The sequence below is a fragment of the Chamaea fasciata genome, unplaced genomic scaffold, assembly GCF_029207755.1.
Source record: "Chamaea fasciata isolate MVZ Bird 193981 ecotype frontalis unplaced genomic scaffold, bChaFas1.0.hap1 SCAF_3, whole genome shotgun sequence".
Taxonomy (NCBI): domain Eukaryota; kingdom Metazoa; phylum Chordata; class Aves; order Passeriformes; family Sylviidae; genus Chamaea; species Chamaea fasciata.
Window position 1 is genome coordinate 38,243,329 of NW_027094088.1, and position 16,681 is coordinate 38,260,009.

General features: G+C 36.0%; 1 protein-coding gene across 7 annotated transcripts in view; it reads left to right on the forward strand.

Moving 5' to 3' along the window:
- QKI (QKI, KH domain containing RNA binding) overlaps nucleotides 1-16,681 on the forward strand; it is a 152,762-nt gene that overhangs the window by 96,852 nt on the left and 39,229 nt on the right. For all 7 annotated transcript variants that reach the window (XM_066178665.1, XM_066178658.1, XM_066178659.1 and 4 more), the window contains one exon: nucleotides 5,538-5,681. In XM_066178665.1, the coding sequence (XP_066034762.1) occupies nucleotides 5,538-5,681 (144 nt within the window). The remainder of the gene's footprint in view (nucleotides 1-5,537; nucleotides 5,682-16,681) is intronic.

A 16,681-nucleotide genomic window follows, 5' to 3' on the forward strand; every position in this document is an offset into this window, starting at 1 on the left:
TAGGATAATTTTAATTAAAGTTCTTAGAGTGTACTTGAATTAAACCTTTGTATGGTGTGAAGGGCTAAAGCTATTCTGATGCCTTTTAATTTTAGTGTTCAATTTGTCATTATATGAAAACATTCTTCCCTTTTACTCTATCTTTTCTGTGTTTTTTGTCATTCAGTAGGGAGACCAACTTGTTTAATAGGTTGGTGAAAACAGAATTTAATAGCCTATCACTTCAAGATGAGTGAGAATGCTAAGGGTAATTTTCTACACTTCCTTGAGCTGGTGACTTCTTTAAAAGATCCCTGCTGTTGGTAGTGAGCTGGTTCCGTATCTTTTTAGTAGCCTACATTACAGGAAATTGTATGAGATGGAGTGGAAAAAAGTGCATAGGATGGAAGCTGCACTTTTTTTTATTACTACAGAATAGCCCACAGCTTTCTGAAAAAAGTGCCATGTGGGAAAGTTGCTTCCACTCTTACCACATTGCATTCATTCTTTCATTCCTTTTTTACGGTCTAACTAGTATTTCTCTGGCCGCATATGAACAGATACTAGGGTAGTAGTTTTTCAGTGTTTATTTCATTTTCCTTTAACTGTATTCTGACAGTTGGAAGTGACTGGATCCTTCTTCATCAGTTTTTAATTTGTCAACTTATTTTTCATCAGTTGGCCATACTGTGAAGGTCTTTGGGGTGAGAAATAACATTTGAGATTTTTTTTTTTTAAGTTGATGATGAAACTTTTTTGATGCCTTTCTTTGTGTTGAAATTTTTCCTTTTCCAGCGTTTGAATAATGTTAACAATTTCAGTCAACCTTGACACTTCTTTCATTTGGGTTTGAAGTTCTTTGAAACATATTGTCCGGACAGAGAAGAGGCCTAACTTCATACTCTGTTCTAGACTAGGAGTTTTCAGTCTTCTGCTTTGTGTAGCTTACAGAAATCTGGTAAGCTGCTGTCTCATTCTTGTTCAGTCAGGGACTGAGAAATTAAGAAGAAAGCTTTAGGATGGGAGGTGAATATGTAAATAGGAATGGCCATGTAGGCCCAAGACCACAACTTGAAGTTACTGTGGTATGGTGAGGTGTGTGGAAAATATGGGAATATGATTTTAGAGAGAGCTGGACTTTAGTGGTTCCCCTCATGGAACAGCCTTTCTAATATTTAAGTTTGATTTTGTAAATTCAAGTCAGTTGCATCCTTTACCTGCTTTTTTGCTTCCCCCTAAATCCCTCCCCAAGAAAATTCCTCTACCTAAACTGCTTTTTTTTTTTTTTGTGCAGCTAAATTTTGAGGACTTCTAGCAATATTTTTTTTTAACTACCTAATACATTGACCCTAATAGCAAGATAAATATTGAGTAGTCCATTATTGTGCATAGGTGCTCTGAGGATTAATGAGTGTATATGCACAGGCAAGAGAATGAAAGCAAATTTGTCTACAGAATTAGGCTATATTTAAGGATACTGAAATTTCTGCCAAACAAGGAACACAGTGAATTTTCATTTGCCATTTATGTTGTCCTTAATGTTCTTTAATTTAGCAGACAAGATAGTTTGGTTATAATTAAGCTTTTCTAATATTGTTGTTCCCCAAGGTTGTAGCATAAATCACTTTACTTTGTAGTTTCCTACATCTTCAGTCTCCATTTTTCTTGTATAATTTTTCCATAAACAATCTCTGGGATGAAGGAAGACTTCATGCTGCCAATTGCTTCTTGTGTATGTAATAGAATTTTTAATATATGCAATTGAATTTCTTTTTCCCCAAGTCTTAGTCAGGTTTTCTGATTTTCCTGGTGCTGTTTCTTCCTTCAGTGTACATTCCCTTCCTGCTGCAGTAGCAAATGTTTCTTTCCCAAAATAATTCTCATGGCAATTTCTATTACTCCTGACTGCTTTTTCAATAGGCAGACCTGGCAACTAGGCTGAATGGTTCAACAGTTGCTAATGATGGATAAGGGGCAATGGCCACACTGAAAGAAAAGAAATTATGTTTAAACCTAAGGAAAAGCGCTCTTTTTGTCGTGATTGAACACTGGTTGAAGACTGAACAGGTCTCCAGGGGGAGGGGGTGGAGTCTCTGTCCTTGGAGATGTTTAAAATCTGGCCCAAGTGTGTAGCAACATGCTTGAGTTGACCCTGCCCTGAGCAGAGGGTTTGGACTGAGTGATGTTCAGGGTCCCTTCCCACCCCAGACATTTTCTGAATCTTTGAAATCTATGGTTTGTCTTATCTGCTGTTCACTTAAAGACTGCCACACCTTGTAGTTTCTTTGTACCAAGTTACGTAATGAAGCAAGTTGTAGTAATTCTTCCTGCCCATCTTTTCACCATTTTCTCCCCCCCAAAAAAACCCTAATCAACCTTTAAAATCTTTGGCCATATTTAATGAGTCTTCAGAAAGATACCTTCCTACTTGAGTTCCACATACATTCAACTTCCCTGTTCAGGCTTTACTATAACAAAACATGGTTGAGAAAAGATGTGTTCAAGACTTGTTGCACAGAGGATTAGTTTAATATAAATAAAGATTTTACTTGGCGGGAAAATATGTTTTTCCAAACCATCCGTTTAGAATTTAAAAGGAGAATGAGGTAGCATTAAAAAATGGTAGCTCTTAAATGCAAGTGGTTTGCAGATTATCTTTCTTTCATGACTGTAACTCTGTGTTTTGCACCTGACTTTCTGTTGAAATGAATGATCTAGTAAAGACCTGAATTTCCCAATTTGGGTAAAGGCAAACATGTAAATAATCAAATATACATACTGATATAACATTCAACTAGCGTTTTCAATCAAACAAAAGGCATTTCTTAGAAAATTGTTAACCCACTAAGAAAACCATCTCATGAGACATGAGTGGGAGCACCGGATATAGTCATAACCCCAGCATATTGAGGTAGAACATAAATTGGAAGCCCATTCCAATTTTTCTGGTTTTTCTCTTTTATTTTTTAAATGTAGTGTGAAATTTTATTCTCCTTAACCTTTCTTTCTGTCTGACCATCTGACTTAATAAATTGCACTCTCAACAACTGTGCTTTTATTGCTGTACTTCATGGCTGTAGAAAAGCTTATCATAGTCATATACTACTTCAGTTATCTTACTGATAAATAGTTTGTGTGATTGCTTGTGCTGTGAGGTCTCACCCTAATAATACCTGTGATTACCTTACACACAACATGTTCCACCTAAAAGTAAATTAGAGGAATAAAAAATCTTCAGTATCATTTGTTTGTCCTATATGCAGCTTTTTTGTTCTCTTTTTAAACTGAACAAAAAAGTCTCATGCTGCAACAGAGTAATTTGGAGTACAGTGCCAATACTTGATGTAGCATGAATCTTAAACAAGTTTTGGAGTTTTTGCACCATATTATTTTCATTATGAGAGAAAAAGATACCACACCATAAAGCTCCTTTACGTTTGCCCACGCTATGTATAAACATGGTGCATGGTGTTTAATGGCATGGTAGCTAAAACTGCATTTAGGCATTCCTTGTCTTTCAGGAACAGAACTTGCTGCTTTACTTGGGGGCGCCTTTTCTTCTCATTTGTTCCTCTTGGTCTCTTAAATTTTATTTGTTTTGCCTCCTGTGATACTATAGTGCAGGTTTCCTGCATCTGGTGTTAGTTACTAGGACCTTTCCCATTCCAACACTGTCTCAGTGCAAGGAGAGGTAATTGCACATTTCTTCCTCTGCCCTCTGCTGGTTTAGGAACCTTCTCTCGTTCTTCATACCTGTAACGTATTTTTTTGTATAATACCTCATATTGATGTAGCTTGTCACCATCTTAAAAGAAAACAGCTTACTTCTGCTTTGAATTAAAAAAAAAGAATGTAATTGTTTAAAAAGTGATAGTGGAGTTTTGATCATGAGTGAATAAATTAGTTGCAAATACCTTGTCATAGTTCTTTCAAAGATTACATTTCAACTGAGTGTGTTATAAGTCAGCTGCACTTTGTGTCACATTCTGTATTATATCATAAGTGAGAGTTATTTTTCACTCTGTTTCCACCTTCTGAAATGGGTGGACCTGTTTTCACAGCCATCTTTGTTAAAAAAGTTGGTGAAGATAACTTCAGAAACAACAAAACGCACCACTGGGTCTGATAGTATGGAGTGATGGATATGTGCACGTTACATACCTAGTGAAAAGTAGTTTCCAGGTACTGATTCTTTTACATATGTTTTTCATACATCTCTCAGGGTTCAGTTTTTTTCCTCCCATTTTTATCCTTCTCTATTCCATGAAACATTTCAGACTTAGATGAATTAAAAAGAAAACACTCTAAGGAGCAATGCTCCCTCAGGTATATATGGATATGAGGCACTGCAAACGTTTGTTGGTATTAAATCTTTGAACATTTCCTCAATGTGTCTGATTTCCTGGAGGAATTTTTCATGAAATTTGGGGAAAAAGACGCATTTGCAATTTAAAAATAGTTAGTGTGAATTGTGGTTAAACCACAAGGGTTTATCTTACAAATAGGAGGCTCTTCTATTATACCCAGCTTCTTAAGTTTTGAATAAGATAGGTTTGTTTATGTAGGCCTTTTAATAGATTCAAAGTTGTAATAAGCTTTTTTTTGAGGCTCAGATATTTTTAACTTGTTACATTATATTATATTTTAAGTATTGTCAAATTTGAATGAGGTTTCATGAAAATTTATCTAGCTTTATTCATTGTTTAATAAAAAAGGAGTTGGGAAGTTTCTTCTGTGTTGTGTTGCATTATTTTATTTTTTGGAAGACTGGATACTTGAATGTGTTGCTTAAATTTATTGGTTTCTGTTGTTTAAAATTAAAATGTTTTGTTCAGCATACTTTCCCTTTCTGAAAACATTTCTAATATTTATCTTTGGAATTACTAATGCCATGGATGTGATGTAATCCATGTAATGTAACCTGTGTAATGGTGACCATCTTGCCATTTGCCCTTCTGTAACTTCAGTATTAAAGCCTTGTCATCTCCTCTCTTTTCTTCATCCATTACATGCAGCTCTCCTATGAAAATGGCAGCTTCTGTTCCTTTTGTAGTGTTTGATTCTTTGAATCTTGTCTTCATGAGTATTTGAAAGTGATTCTTAACACTGGAGAACTGCTCTCCTGTTCTCTGTAGTGATTCAGATGGAGTTTCTGTGTCTGGTGTCTGTTTCAGTTCTCTTCAAAAGATAAGTTGCTTAACTGCTAGTATGTCTTAGCTGTTTAACTCTTGAAAGGCTCTAAATAATACTGAAAGTAGTACTGTGTTTGTATTCTTATTCCTGTTCCTTTATTTAGCTGGGGAAGGTACTCCTAAACAGCATATATATTGTAGTCTAAAAAGTGTAATATAGAGTAGGAGGTTCCAAAACACAAACAAAACCCCAAAACTGGTATTTTGAAGGCTAAGTTCATATGAAATGGTAGTCTCCAAAGTACGAAGAAACATTGCTGAAAAGAAAGTTCATACTTTTTACTGAATTGAATTTGTTTACTGTTTGTGATTGTTTTATACAGAATGTAAGTGCTTCATAGCTTCCATGTTTTAATTTTTTTTTAGGAAGAACAGAATCGAGGCAAGCCCAACTGGGAACACCTGAATGAAGATTTACATGTACTTATCACTGTGGAGGATGCTCAAAACAGAGCAGAAATAAAGCTGAAGAGGGCTGTTGAAGAAGTAAAAAAGTTACTGATACCTGCAGTAAGTATTTGTATGCAAGCCTTTGATTTCCATTTTCGGAAGGTACTTTTGAAATACAACTAATTTACTACAGGTGTAAGATTAAGCCTGCAGAGTGCCATCCTAAAAGGAAGTTGAGATATGATTTTGTAATACTCTAGTGATCTTTAGACTGCCTCATCCCAGATGGAATTATTCCTTAGAAGAGAACGGTATTTAAAGAGACTTTTTTTGTGTCTGAGATACAGTTGCAGGAAATAGTTATCATCTTTAAAAGGCAATGCTGAATTGTTACAAACAGTAGTTTTCTTTCTTTCCTTCAGTATTACTATTCTTCACTTTAAGGCTGGGGAAGTATGACATGCTTTTGTGTTTCACTTCGGGATGATTGATACTTTAAGAAATGAAGGCATGTTTTTTTAGATCATCACATTAAACATTTTGCGAAAAGAACAAAACCCCTTTAGTATCAAAAATCTTTGCTGTCAGTATACTGGGGAAAAATAAAAGTAGTGGAACTGGAAGATGGTTGTCTTTCTGATTTCCAGATAATATAAACTGCCTTCTGCACAGCTAGATGACTTAAATCCTTTTTCAGAGACCAGAATTACCCTATGAGAGCCCTTCTCTTAGATCTTCCCTGTATTCTTACTCAAAGCAAGGTGACTCAGTGTGACTGTATAGTACATCCCATGCCATTAACGTGTATCTTGTGCTCATCTTTACCACCACTTTTGTGTCTCTGTAAAATGATAAGAATAAATTAGGTCTTTTTCAGTGGTGGAAAAATTTTCCATATTACAAGGAAAATTGAGACTATCTTATGAAAGAAAGTGGTAGGTGGTATTAAGATGACCTACTGATTTTGGATACTTAGTGAATGCTAATAGATGCTGGCTGTGAGAAAACTTGTGGTGACACATGCTGTCTCTATAAGCAGATTTATTCAGAAGACATTTTTAGAAATTACTAAAGATAGGGAGAGAGACTTAATTTCTGAATTACCAAAAAAAGGTAGAATATTAAGTAAGAGGTATGAAAATTGTGATTTAGACCTCTTGACATTGCGCATTGTCAATTTCTGAAAGCAGAAGGCAACTAGAGAAAGTAGATCTTCAGAATTTACTCACTTATTACAGAGACCTTGAGCTTATTAGGATTGGGTTTAGAGCCGGCATTTTTATATGGGTAAAACACTTTGAAACCCTTATGTTCATTCTTTAGCTACTACATAACAGTTTAAAAACCAAACTTCCATGTGAATTAATTTTGTCAGGTGTCTTTTCATTCTTCTACTTCCCCCTTACTGGTGAATAGTATGACTGAAGGCTCAACTTCAGGATGATAGGTTACAAACATCAGTATGTCTGAAGCACTGATGTGTATGCTCTGTGTATGTTTGAGTTATGCTTGTTTTGTGGAGCTGTTGGATGGGTGTGTTCTAAGCCTCAAAAAGAATGTACTACATTTGTAGTTCTTTCATTGTGAAAGTGACAGCCAGCTCTTTGTCTTGAAAGCACTCTGCCTCCTGTAGTAGCTTAATCAATTGGGGAAACACTGCAATCCCGGTTACAGAAATAATTGTTTTCCCCCTTTAATGAAAAATAACAACACAGGGCTAACTATTGTCCAAATAGAACATCACTTGAAATACACTTTGTCAGTTCACTTCATTATCATCTTTATATATTATGCATAGGCATAAGAGATTTGGGTGGTACATATTACTTTAACAAGAGTTAAAGGTTTGTTGGCTCTAATTTCTCAAAATTATGCCTTGCTGAAACAGGTATGTATAGTACATACTAATGAACTAGTATAGAGGTGAACTTGGGTTAGTACTGCCTATTGCATCTGTTCAATTAGTATAAAAAATGGAATTGTGGCTTCGGGCAGTTTGAGAGCTGAAAAATGCAGTTTAGTGTTGAAAGATAGGAATTGCAAACTTCTATGAGGGAAGTAATAAACCTTCAAATAATCAGGATAAAAGGAAGGGAAAAAAGGGGAAAAGGGAAATAATAAGGAAAAAAGGGAAATCCTAGTGAATTATAGCTATATGAGTGAAACTGTGGATGTTGGAAGATTCCAAAGATACTCTAAAATGTGAGCATGGAAAAAGTGAAATTCCCTTTCATGTGGTAGAATACCTGCAACTATTAATGTTTTTCAGATAAATGTCAAAGGATTAAAATTGAAAAAAAAATTATGTATTTCTGTTATGTCACTGTCCAACTTGATTAAAATTTGAGACTATAGGAGAGAAGACTCATTTTCATTCTTGCCATACAATGTGATAATGTTTTGTGTTTATGAAATAAATTTTAGAAACATGTTAGTGTTCTAGTGTTCAGAGTTGGAAATTAGCTGCTTTTTTTTTTTGAATGATCAGTTATTTTTGTACTCAAGATGTCAAAAAGCGTAATTACATTTTCTAGTAACAGTGGCACACTGTTCTATTCTAGTAATAGGCACATTTTTTAAAGTGGATTTCTATTTGAATGTACTTGAGTGAACAGAGACTATTTCAGTACTGAAGTGTGTTTCTTGAGTTTGTGAATCTGGATCATTAGTGATTTTTTTTTTTTCCTTGTGGATGTGAAATAATATTTTTCCCTTTTCACTTGCTCTTGCATTTTACCAAGATAGTGATGTAGTCAAGTAGTTTATCTTTAGAAATGAAAAGCACAACTTAAGGAAGGCTGGCTGAATAAGGCATTTTTTTTTCTCCTTGAGGAGAAAGGCCAACAGGTTGTTTTTTTTTTTTTCATTATTATTCATTTGTGTTAAATTTACATTTCTTTAGTATGAAGCAGTTTTTTAAAAATTTTTGGCTGTACTTCAAGTTCCATAGGATTAATTCTTTTCCTCTTCTCATACTTCAGTGAGATACTGGTCTTTATCTACACCTGCAAGATCATACAGTATTACTACTTTCATGTTTTTCCTCCAAAAAAAGCAGAGTTAATAAAGCTGTCTGCAGTTTTTTGAGATCACATCAAGTTGTACTGTCCTTATGCCTCCCTCTGAAGTGAATCCTCCAGATCATTGATCTGTCTTTATTGTGAGAGCTTTGAGAGTTTGTTATTTGCATGAGTGATGGGTGGTTCTCTTGTGAAGGAAAGGCAAAAGGTGCTCTGGATTGATTGTTCACTGCAGAACAGAAGAAAAAAATCAGAACCTGGTTAGGAGGAACAAATAATAATGAAGTATAGCATACCAAACCAGAACTTCATTAAGGTTTGAAATTGTTCTTGGAGCTCCTGGACTGTAGGATTGAACTCCTCTGCCAGAAGTGTTAGGCCCTCTGCATGTTCTAAGAAGTGTTGAATACGTGTTTCTAGCTGATTGTGTTTATCTAGATATTCTTTGCAATTTACAGATGACCAGGTCTCATTTAATTACTAATTCACCTTTACTAGCCGCCCTTGCAAAGCATGAGGCATGTATGACAGAATTCACATTACAGACAGATACTTTTTACCCCTTTTTTCTTTTGATTGCACGTTTCCTTTATGAGGAAAAGATTGCATTTCTGGTTTCTGCTTAGCTATTCTGTTGGTCTGGAATCAGTGTTGTTCAGATTTTTTTATTGCTTTTCATATGTTGGGGCAGCTACGGTTTTACTTGGTTGCTGTCTTCATCATCTTGGAAGACAGTTACAACAGAAAATTATTTGGTGATGCTCCCTGTCAAACTTCATATATCATTGTCATTATGTAGAATTTTACAGTTGTGATGGTAGGAGATTATGTTTCAGTAGAAGCTTGTTTCATTTTGCTCCTGCATTTGGATCTTGCCTGTAGTAGTGATTTTTGACTTCTCAGTCTTGAATATCTTTAAATTTACCTGTATGGGAAAGTAAATGTGCTTTATACAGCATGATTTTTACAAATGGGAGCATTTTTTGTAGTGGTGCTTGGTATTAGTCATTCACTAACTGTCCTCCTTCTGTTTAGTCCCTGTTACTTGAGATACTATTTTGATGGTATTTCTGTTTTCAGTCACACCTATATACAACATATTTTCTTTATATAACAGGTGTGAATATTATGAAGGGGCAGTAATATTGGTGGAGTGGTTTCTTTTTCAGTTGAATAGGCTAAAAGCATTTCTTTGTAAAAGGCTTCTTTCAGCAAGTGTGATGAGGTGGGGCTTGTTTATTAATTGGTGAATTTCTAATACTTTCCTTATAAGTGTGGTTGTAAATTCTCCTTATGGTTTATTTTCAGCTACTTAGGGTAAACTGAAGGATGTCTTAATTTTTACCCTGGGAGCTTTGTGTGCTGAATTCCATTGCAAAATACAGAGAAAAAAAATTAATTTAAGAATGTTTAGCCATTTAGTTAAAAGAAAGAACGTTGTTATTATAGTAATGCTGTACATAATTTGTTGCTCTGTAATTAAGACTAGCAAAAGCTTGACATTTGAAAGATATTAGGAGAAGATTTCATTTTTTTATTAGCCATCTAAGAAGCCACAATAAATTCTGCATGCAGGTTTGACTTCCTTGAATAGCTCTTCCTAATTCATTCCTGCATGGTGTGTTGGTTTTACATTTTTGCTTTCATAAATGAGAATATAGTGCTGCCTTGTATAGTTTCCCTGTTGAAATGTTGGTCATGCTGTGCAATCCATTGTTTGCTGCTTATTCAGTTCAAGTAATGAAAGTAATAAGGGATACAGTAGCAGAAGGAGGATACTGCTGTCATTAAGAGCATTTTAGGAAATTCCTAGGTTATGTCTGTTTTGTCAGTTCCGATACAAGACTCCCAGGGTGAGTGATCAGACAGGAAGCTCTGTACGAAGGGCAGAGTAGCAGCCAAATGTCTTGGCAGTGACTGTTAAGACAGCGTGGTAAACTTTTTGATGTGGGGGAGAGGTGATAGTGCGTTATTTTTAGTAGCGTGAAGCAGGCTTAATGTTTCCATGAGTGTATGAACTGAGGGCTGCTGCAGTCCTGCCATTCCTTCGTGATTTGCTGTTCCTGCTTCCTGTTTGGCATGAGAAAGCCCTGGCCTTCATCTGACCGTGTGGCGAGTCCATTTGGTGGAGAGCTGAACCTCAGTGAATGACTTGCCTGTAGAGTAAGGCCTGGTCAGGTTCAGCACTGCTGTAATTGATGGCATGAGAACAAGCAGACAGGGGAAAATGTTACTGCAGCAGACCACGCTTAAATAAACATAAATTTCTGTAGAGCTGTGAGTGAATATGTTCACGAACAAATAGCATGAGAGTAAAGTACCGTGCTAGAGTGAATTTCTGATCATGGCAGTGAAAAACAAAGGGGGATTGGAAATGTTCCTCTTCGTGTGTTCCACCGTCCAGTATATCTAGTACTGGTAATTTCAGTAGCTTATTCACAAATTGAATAAAGAATTAGGAGAGTTATGTCGATCAGTCCTTAAGCAAATTCTGCTATGCATTTTAACAGTCTGACTTCCCTGAAAATATTTACTGTTGTACAAGTCTGAGTTTTAAAAATGAGAACAAGAATTTCTTACACCAATTCACAAAGGAAATGTTTGCATATTGTACTTGATATGTCACTGCAGTCAGTGTTAAATTTTTGTGTTTAAATCAGTATTAACAAAATTATTTTGGGCCATCTGCAAGTGAGAAGTAACTCTCTCCATCATTGTGCGCTGTGGTGGAAAATCCATAGACCAGTGGTGCATTACCACCAAAATAAGATCTGTTGAATGGGAATGTTTTTTTGAGACCATGTTTAAAACAACATGTCTTGATGATTTTCAGCTGAATTGAGGTAAATCTAGTTTAATTTTTGTTGTATTTGTCAATTCTCCTGAAATGATCATCTTAGTACAAAGGAGAAAATTAGAATTGTGTGACAATTCTGGGTGACAGAGCTCTGGAACAGGCTGCCCAGAGAGGTTTTAGAGTCTCCTTCTCTGGAGGTATCTAAAACTCACCTGGAACCTGCTCTGGGTGAGCATTGGATTGTCTCTTGAGGTCCCTTCCAAGCCAGATCATTCTGTGATTCTGCAATGAGAATAATTTTTAAAGGAGATATAAAACGTGCTGTTTATATTGTGAATATAAATTTGTTTTCAACTTTCCGTTTTCAGGAAGGTGACAAATAATTAAATAGTGAGTACAAATTTATGATGATCTGCACCCTCACATATTTGAGTTGATTGTTTTACAAATTTGGACATATAGTCATGATCAAGTGTAACTATGTAAATATGTCTAGTTTTATTAACTGATAGCTTAGGTAGCAGTTTGTAAGGATTCTTGTTCCATCTAGGTTTTTCTTATACTAATGAGAGAAAGAAGCTTCTCCAGAAGTTATTTCTAAACACCTTAATCCAAGTGTTTAATCTGAATCTTCTGGACGTCTTTGATGGCTTCTAGAACCCAAGGAAATGAATTAGTTGTGCCTACATGCAGTTATTGTTGAATACCCTCTCTTTTCCCCTTTTTCTTCGTCTCCACTATCCTCTGTATTCGTTTATTTAGGGTGTTACAAATGTATGACCTGAGAAATGGTAGATCTGGTGTTTGGAAAACACCTTGGGAAACTTAGAAAATAGTATCTTCTCAAAGAGGAACAAAGATGCTCTGTTGCCTCAAACTCAGTAGGGACATGCCCTCCCGGAGCAGGATTATGCATTGATTAGGAGCTCTAATTACGTTCTGCATGGGTTTTGTCTATCTTCCAGAAACGTGCTAAATCTATTTGGTTTTTTGGTAGACATAGTTGTGGAAAGAAAAAATGGTATTGACCTTTTGTGGTACCTGTAACTTCTTCTTAATTTTTCATCCCATTTTTATGATTTGCTTCCTTTAATCTTGACTATTTTCCCAGTGCTTCCTCTAGTCATTTTTTCTATTTTTTATTTCTTCTTCCGTACTTTTATTTGTTTTCTGTTGATGGTCCTGGAACAGGACATATAATTAGGTATCTTTATATAAAATCTAAAAGCATTTCTCCACTTATTCAAAAAGCAGATGATTAAGCTACAATTCTCTTTGTCTGGCCGTGGTAACGAAGATGATGACAGATCCTTCATTCCTAGTTACAGTTGGGTTTTGGTTGATTGATTTTTCTTTTTTGAAATCTCAACTTCATACCTAAATGAAAGAAACAAAAATTGTAGAATTGTGATTCCTGGGGAGATGTAGTGTAAAGAGTAGGACTTTGTTACCATCCACTTTTAACACATTTTAATGCCAGACTATATTAAGGAGGTCAGATCACTTCATGTATGAGTCACCTGGAGTGGTTTCTGGAAGGATCTTGGCAATTGCAAAGATTTTTGTGTGAAACAATAGTAAAGTAACTAGTAAACATTTCCCTTTTAAAGCATTCTTTATTGCCAGTGTTAGCTTTGAAGTCTAGATTTCTAATTATACAAAAGTAAAGTTTGTCATACAGACATCTGTGGTTTAATGCTGACTGATGGTTTACAGTCATCTAGTTGCTCTACGTTGTGCTATTTTGACGTCAGACAGAAAATTCTAACTTGTGGAAAAGAGCCAAGGGTTTTTCACCTGCTATTCAATAGAAAACTTAAATGTTTCTATTTTTAAACAGTACAGAAATACCTGAGCTTTCAGTGGAGAAGTAATACGGTTTCTTTTTCTTCTATAAATTGTTTATAGGCTAACATTTTAATACAGGAATGTTATGGATACTGTTAGTAGGATAAACGTAAGTGGGCAAGATGTAAGACATTGGAGCTGATTATGTTAAATATATTATTTTGGACCAGGCCATTTGTAACATATATTATATTAAATTGGAGAGTGCTAAAACATCCTGGAAATTGATTAGATGAGATCTTACTGGAAGGTTGCATTGCTTGGGAAACAGTTAATAAGGAAAAGCATTTAAGATTCCATCAAGTATTATATTTCTTTTGTGTTGTTGGAAATGGTATGGGTTTTATAATTTATTATCTTCTATCTTCTGTACTTCAGTAAGTATTTTAAAAACTCTGCCTTATTTTATTAATAGGGGTAGCTTAATGGAAACAGCACTGCCTTCTACATTTTCAGTATTGCAATTATTAGCTAATTTTTAATGTTTTCACAACATCTGTGTATGTAGTAAATTATGTTCATCAGTGTCAACTTTCATTGTAAAGTTGAAATTGTGCTTTGTATTCCAAATCACTTGGAAATAAATACTGGATAGAAGGAAATTTCAACACCAGCAAATCTAATAAAGTCAGAGGTCTCTAGCATTATATCCAGTCCTTTGATATTGCAGCTCTCTGTAAATGGACTGGAAGATGTGAGGTTTTCTATTTGACCAAACACAGCTGAAGATGCAAAGAATTTCAGCTGCTTTATTTATAAATAAATAATTCCAGCCTTTGATAGATACTTTGCTACAGCCTCCAAAATTGTACAGTACATTACAAATCCTTTTTCATTTGGCTGAAAAAATCAAAGCCCCAAAACCACCATTTGGAGTTGGCTGTCTTATGATCATTTGAAGCAGTTTTCATGAAGACTAATTTTCAGTCACGTAATTACATGCATTGCTATGCCCTCATCTTAGAATCTTTATGATTGCTTCATTCTCTAGCTTGGATCCTAGTTTGGAAACAGAATTTTAACTTAGGTGTTGGGGGTTGGGTTTGTTCCTTCTTTCTCTGGGGAATTTTTTCCCCACGAGTTGCCAAGGGGACCGGGTGTTGGATACTTGAGAGTGCTTGGCTGAAACAAAGAAATGGACAAAAGGTAGAAGGGGGAGATAACGCAGGTAAAAGACATAGCTTGAGGCAGCTGCGTGCTTTTCTGCTTCCGGCGTTCGGGAGACGCGTGTCGGCCGCTCCTCGAGGATCTCAGCCGCCGCAAAGCACGCCGAGGAGAAGCTGGGCGCTTTCTGCCTCGCCTTCGAGCTTCTTCGGCGCTGCTCCTCTTGCTGCAGCGTGACCCTGCACCCCCTGCCCTGCCGGGACATCCTGCCCCTGCCTGCCGGGACACCCTGCCATCCCAGCGACCAGCCCGGGACTTTTCCACTGTTCCAGCTTGGTGCTCTGAAGATCCTGCAGGGACACCGAAACCAAACTGCCCTGGGTTTTGTGAAACAAAGCCCTCAAGGTTCTTGGTACTGTTGTCGTTTGTCATTAATGCTGTAGTTGTTTGGGGGGGGGGGAGTTTTTTTTGTGTTTGTTTGCTTTGTATTACATACTAGTAAAGAACTGCTATTCCTATTTCCCAAATCTTTGCCAAAGAGCCTCTGATTGTAATTTTACCTAGCAGATACCTGTCTTCCTAAACCAAGACATTAGGCTACCCTGATTTTCTTGGTACAGTTGTACTAAAGCAAGCAAACAATACATCAGGTGAAATGGAACTGGAAGGTGGAGTGGGGATTTGTCAAATGTACACATGGGTACTTGAGTGCCGTTGTGATGGAAGTGGGCAATTCCAGTTCCTTGCTTGGCCTTTTGGCTATGGTAGGCAGCGGGTGGCCTTATTTTTCTGTCTGCTAATCTGAGGTTTCAGTTTTTAATGCCCACACCTGTAGCTTCAAGGGTCTTAAAAGTTTCAAAGTTTTAAAATAAAGTTTGCTTACTTAGTTTGTTAGAATTAACAGTCGAAATCATTACTAACAGATATCAGATGCTTTGAATAATAGAATCTTCATGTGTTGTGCAGAAAAGCTGTTTGCAGGAGAATAATCGCTTGTTTTATCTTGGAGGATAACTTCTGAAAGATCAAGGGAGCTAAGAGGTGTGTCTGGATTTCTCTTGGTTTAAACCTGCTGTAGTATATATGATAATACTGTGCTAATCTGATTTGTCAGTTAATGGTATCCTGGTATTTGGGACAGATAGACTATGATATAGTGTTGGGAAGAACACTGTTTTTTCTTAGTGCCTGCAAGAGCAAAGCCTGTATTTGCCTTTCACTAGTCATTTCTGAAATTACTGGTTAATTTCCAAAGGCGGTGATTGGACATGGGGACTCCCTTAGTGATTTTTGCAATATCAACTCCTCTCGTAGTGGATGGTGAAGAACTCTTCAAAGAGATAGTTTATTACACAGCAGTGCAGGACAGCTTCAAGGAAATCTCTTACTTTTAATGATCCAGAGGTCAGTCAGATTCAAAAAAGATTTAAAAAAATCAGGCTTTTAAATTTCATCAGATCGTAAAAACACTTGTTTCCTCCTATGATAGCAAGGGTACTTTAAATAAACCTTAACTTTTTCATCTGTAAAATGTGGCAAGAGCACCTTACTGTTTTTTTAAATACTCTGAGGGGTAAGTGTTTACTTAATGAATGTGAGAGATCATTACTGGGATGCCCTTTCTTTTGTAGTAATCTGTAGTTTTACAGATTCTAGATTAGTTGATTCTTGGAGACAGAAGAATGAGCAAAGTTGTTATTATCCTGTAGTGTTGGAGATTGCAGGGGAGACTCTGAAGGTTCTTGGTGTTCATAAGAAGTTGTTGTAATAAGTGGTTTCATTGATTTCTGTTTAGAATGAATTCAGAATAATTTTTTGTTTGTGTTGCATAAACCTAAATTCTGTGTATTCCCAAAATATTTTTATGGAGGAACTTTTCAACATTATATACATGTATCTTCAGCTATGTTGCCTTTGTGCTACAGGTAAACCAGGCATTAAATTATTTATTTAGTCCTCCTCGCAGAGTAAATGGGAAGATTAGCAGTTGTGCAGAATCAAATAGGAGTTCTGCTCAACTGGGCAACCTTAAAGGAACTCTACCAGTATCATATGAGAAAATGTTATCCCTTGTTTCCGTGTAAATCATTCTGCAGTGCTTGGAAAACAAAGTGAAGCATGTAAGACACTAAAGCTGACAAATAGCACAATTTATTCCTATTATGTTATGCTTTATGTTCATTATATTTGACAGCATTTAAAAGTAATCTGTTTGTAGCAGTTAATAAATGTTAATAGGTTTTAGAAAATACTTCCTTTCACTACTGTCTATAGGATTTTTTTAAAAAAGATCCTATGTGGCTTCAGTAACAAGATCCCATTAAGATTAGTAGTACTTTGTACATCTGAAG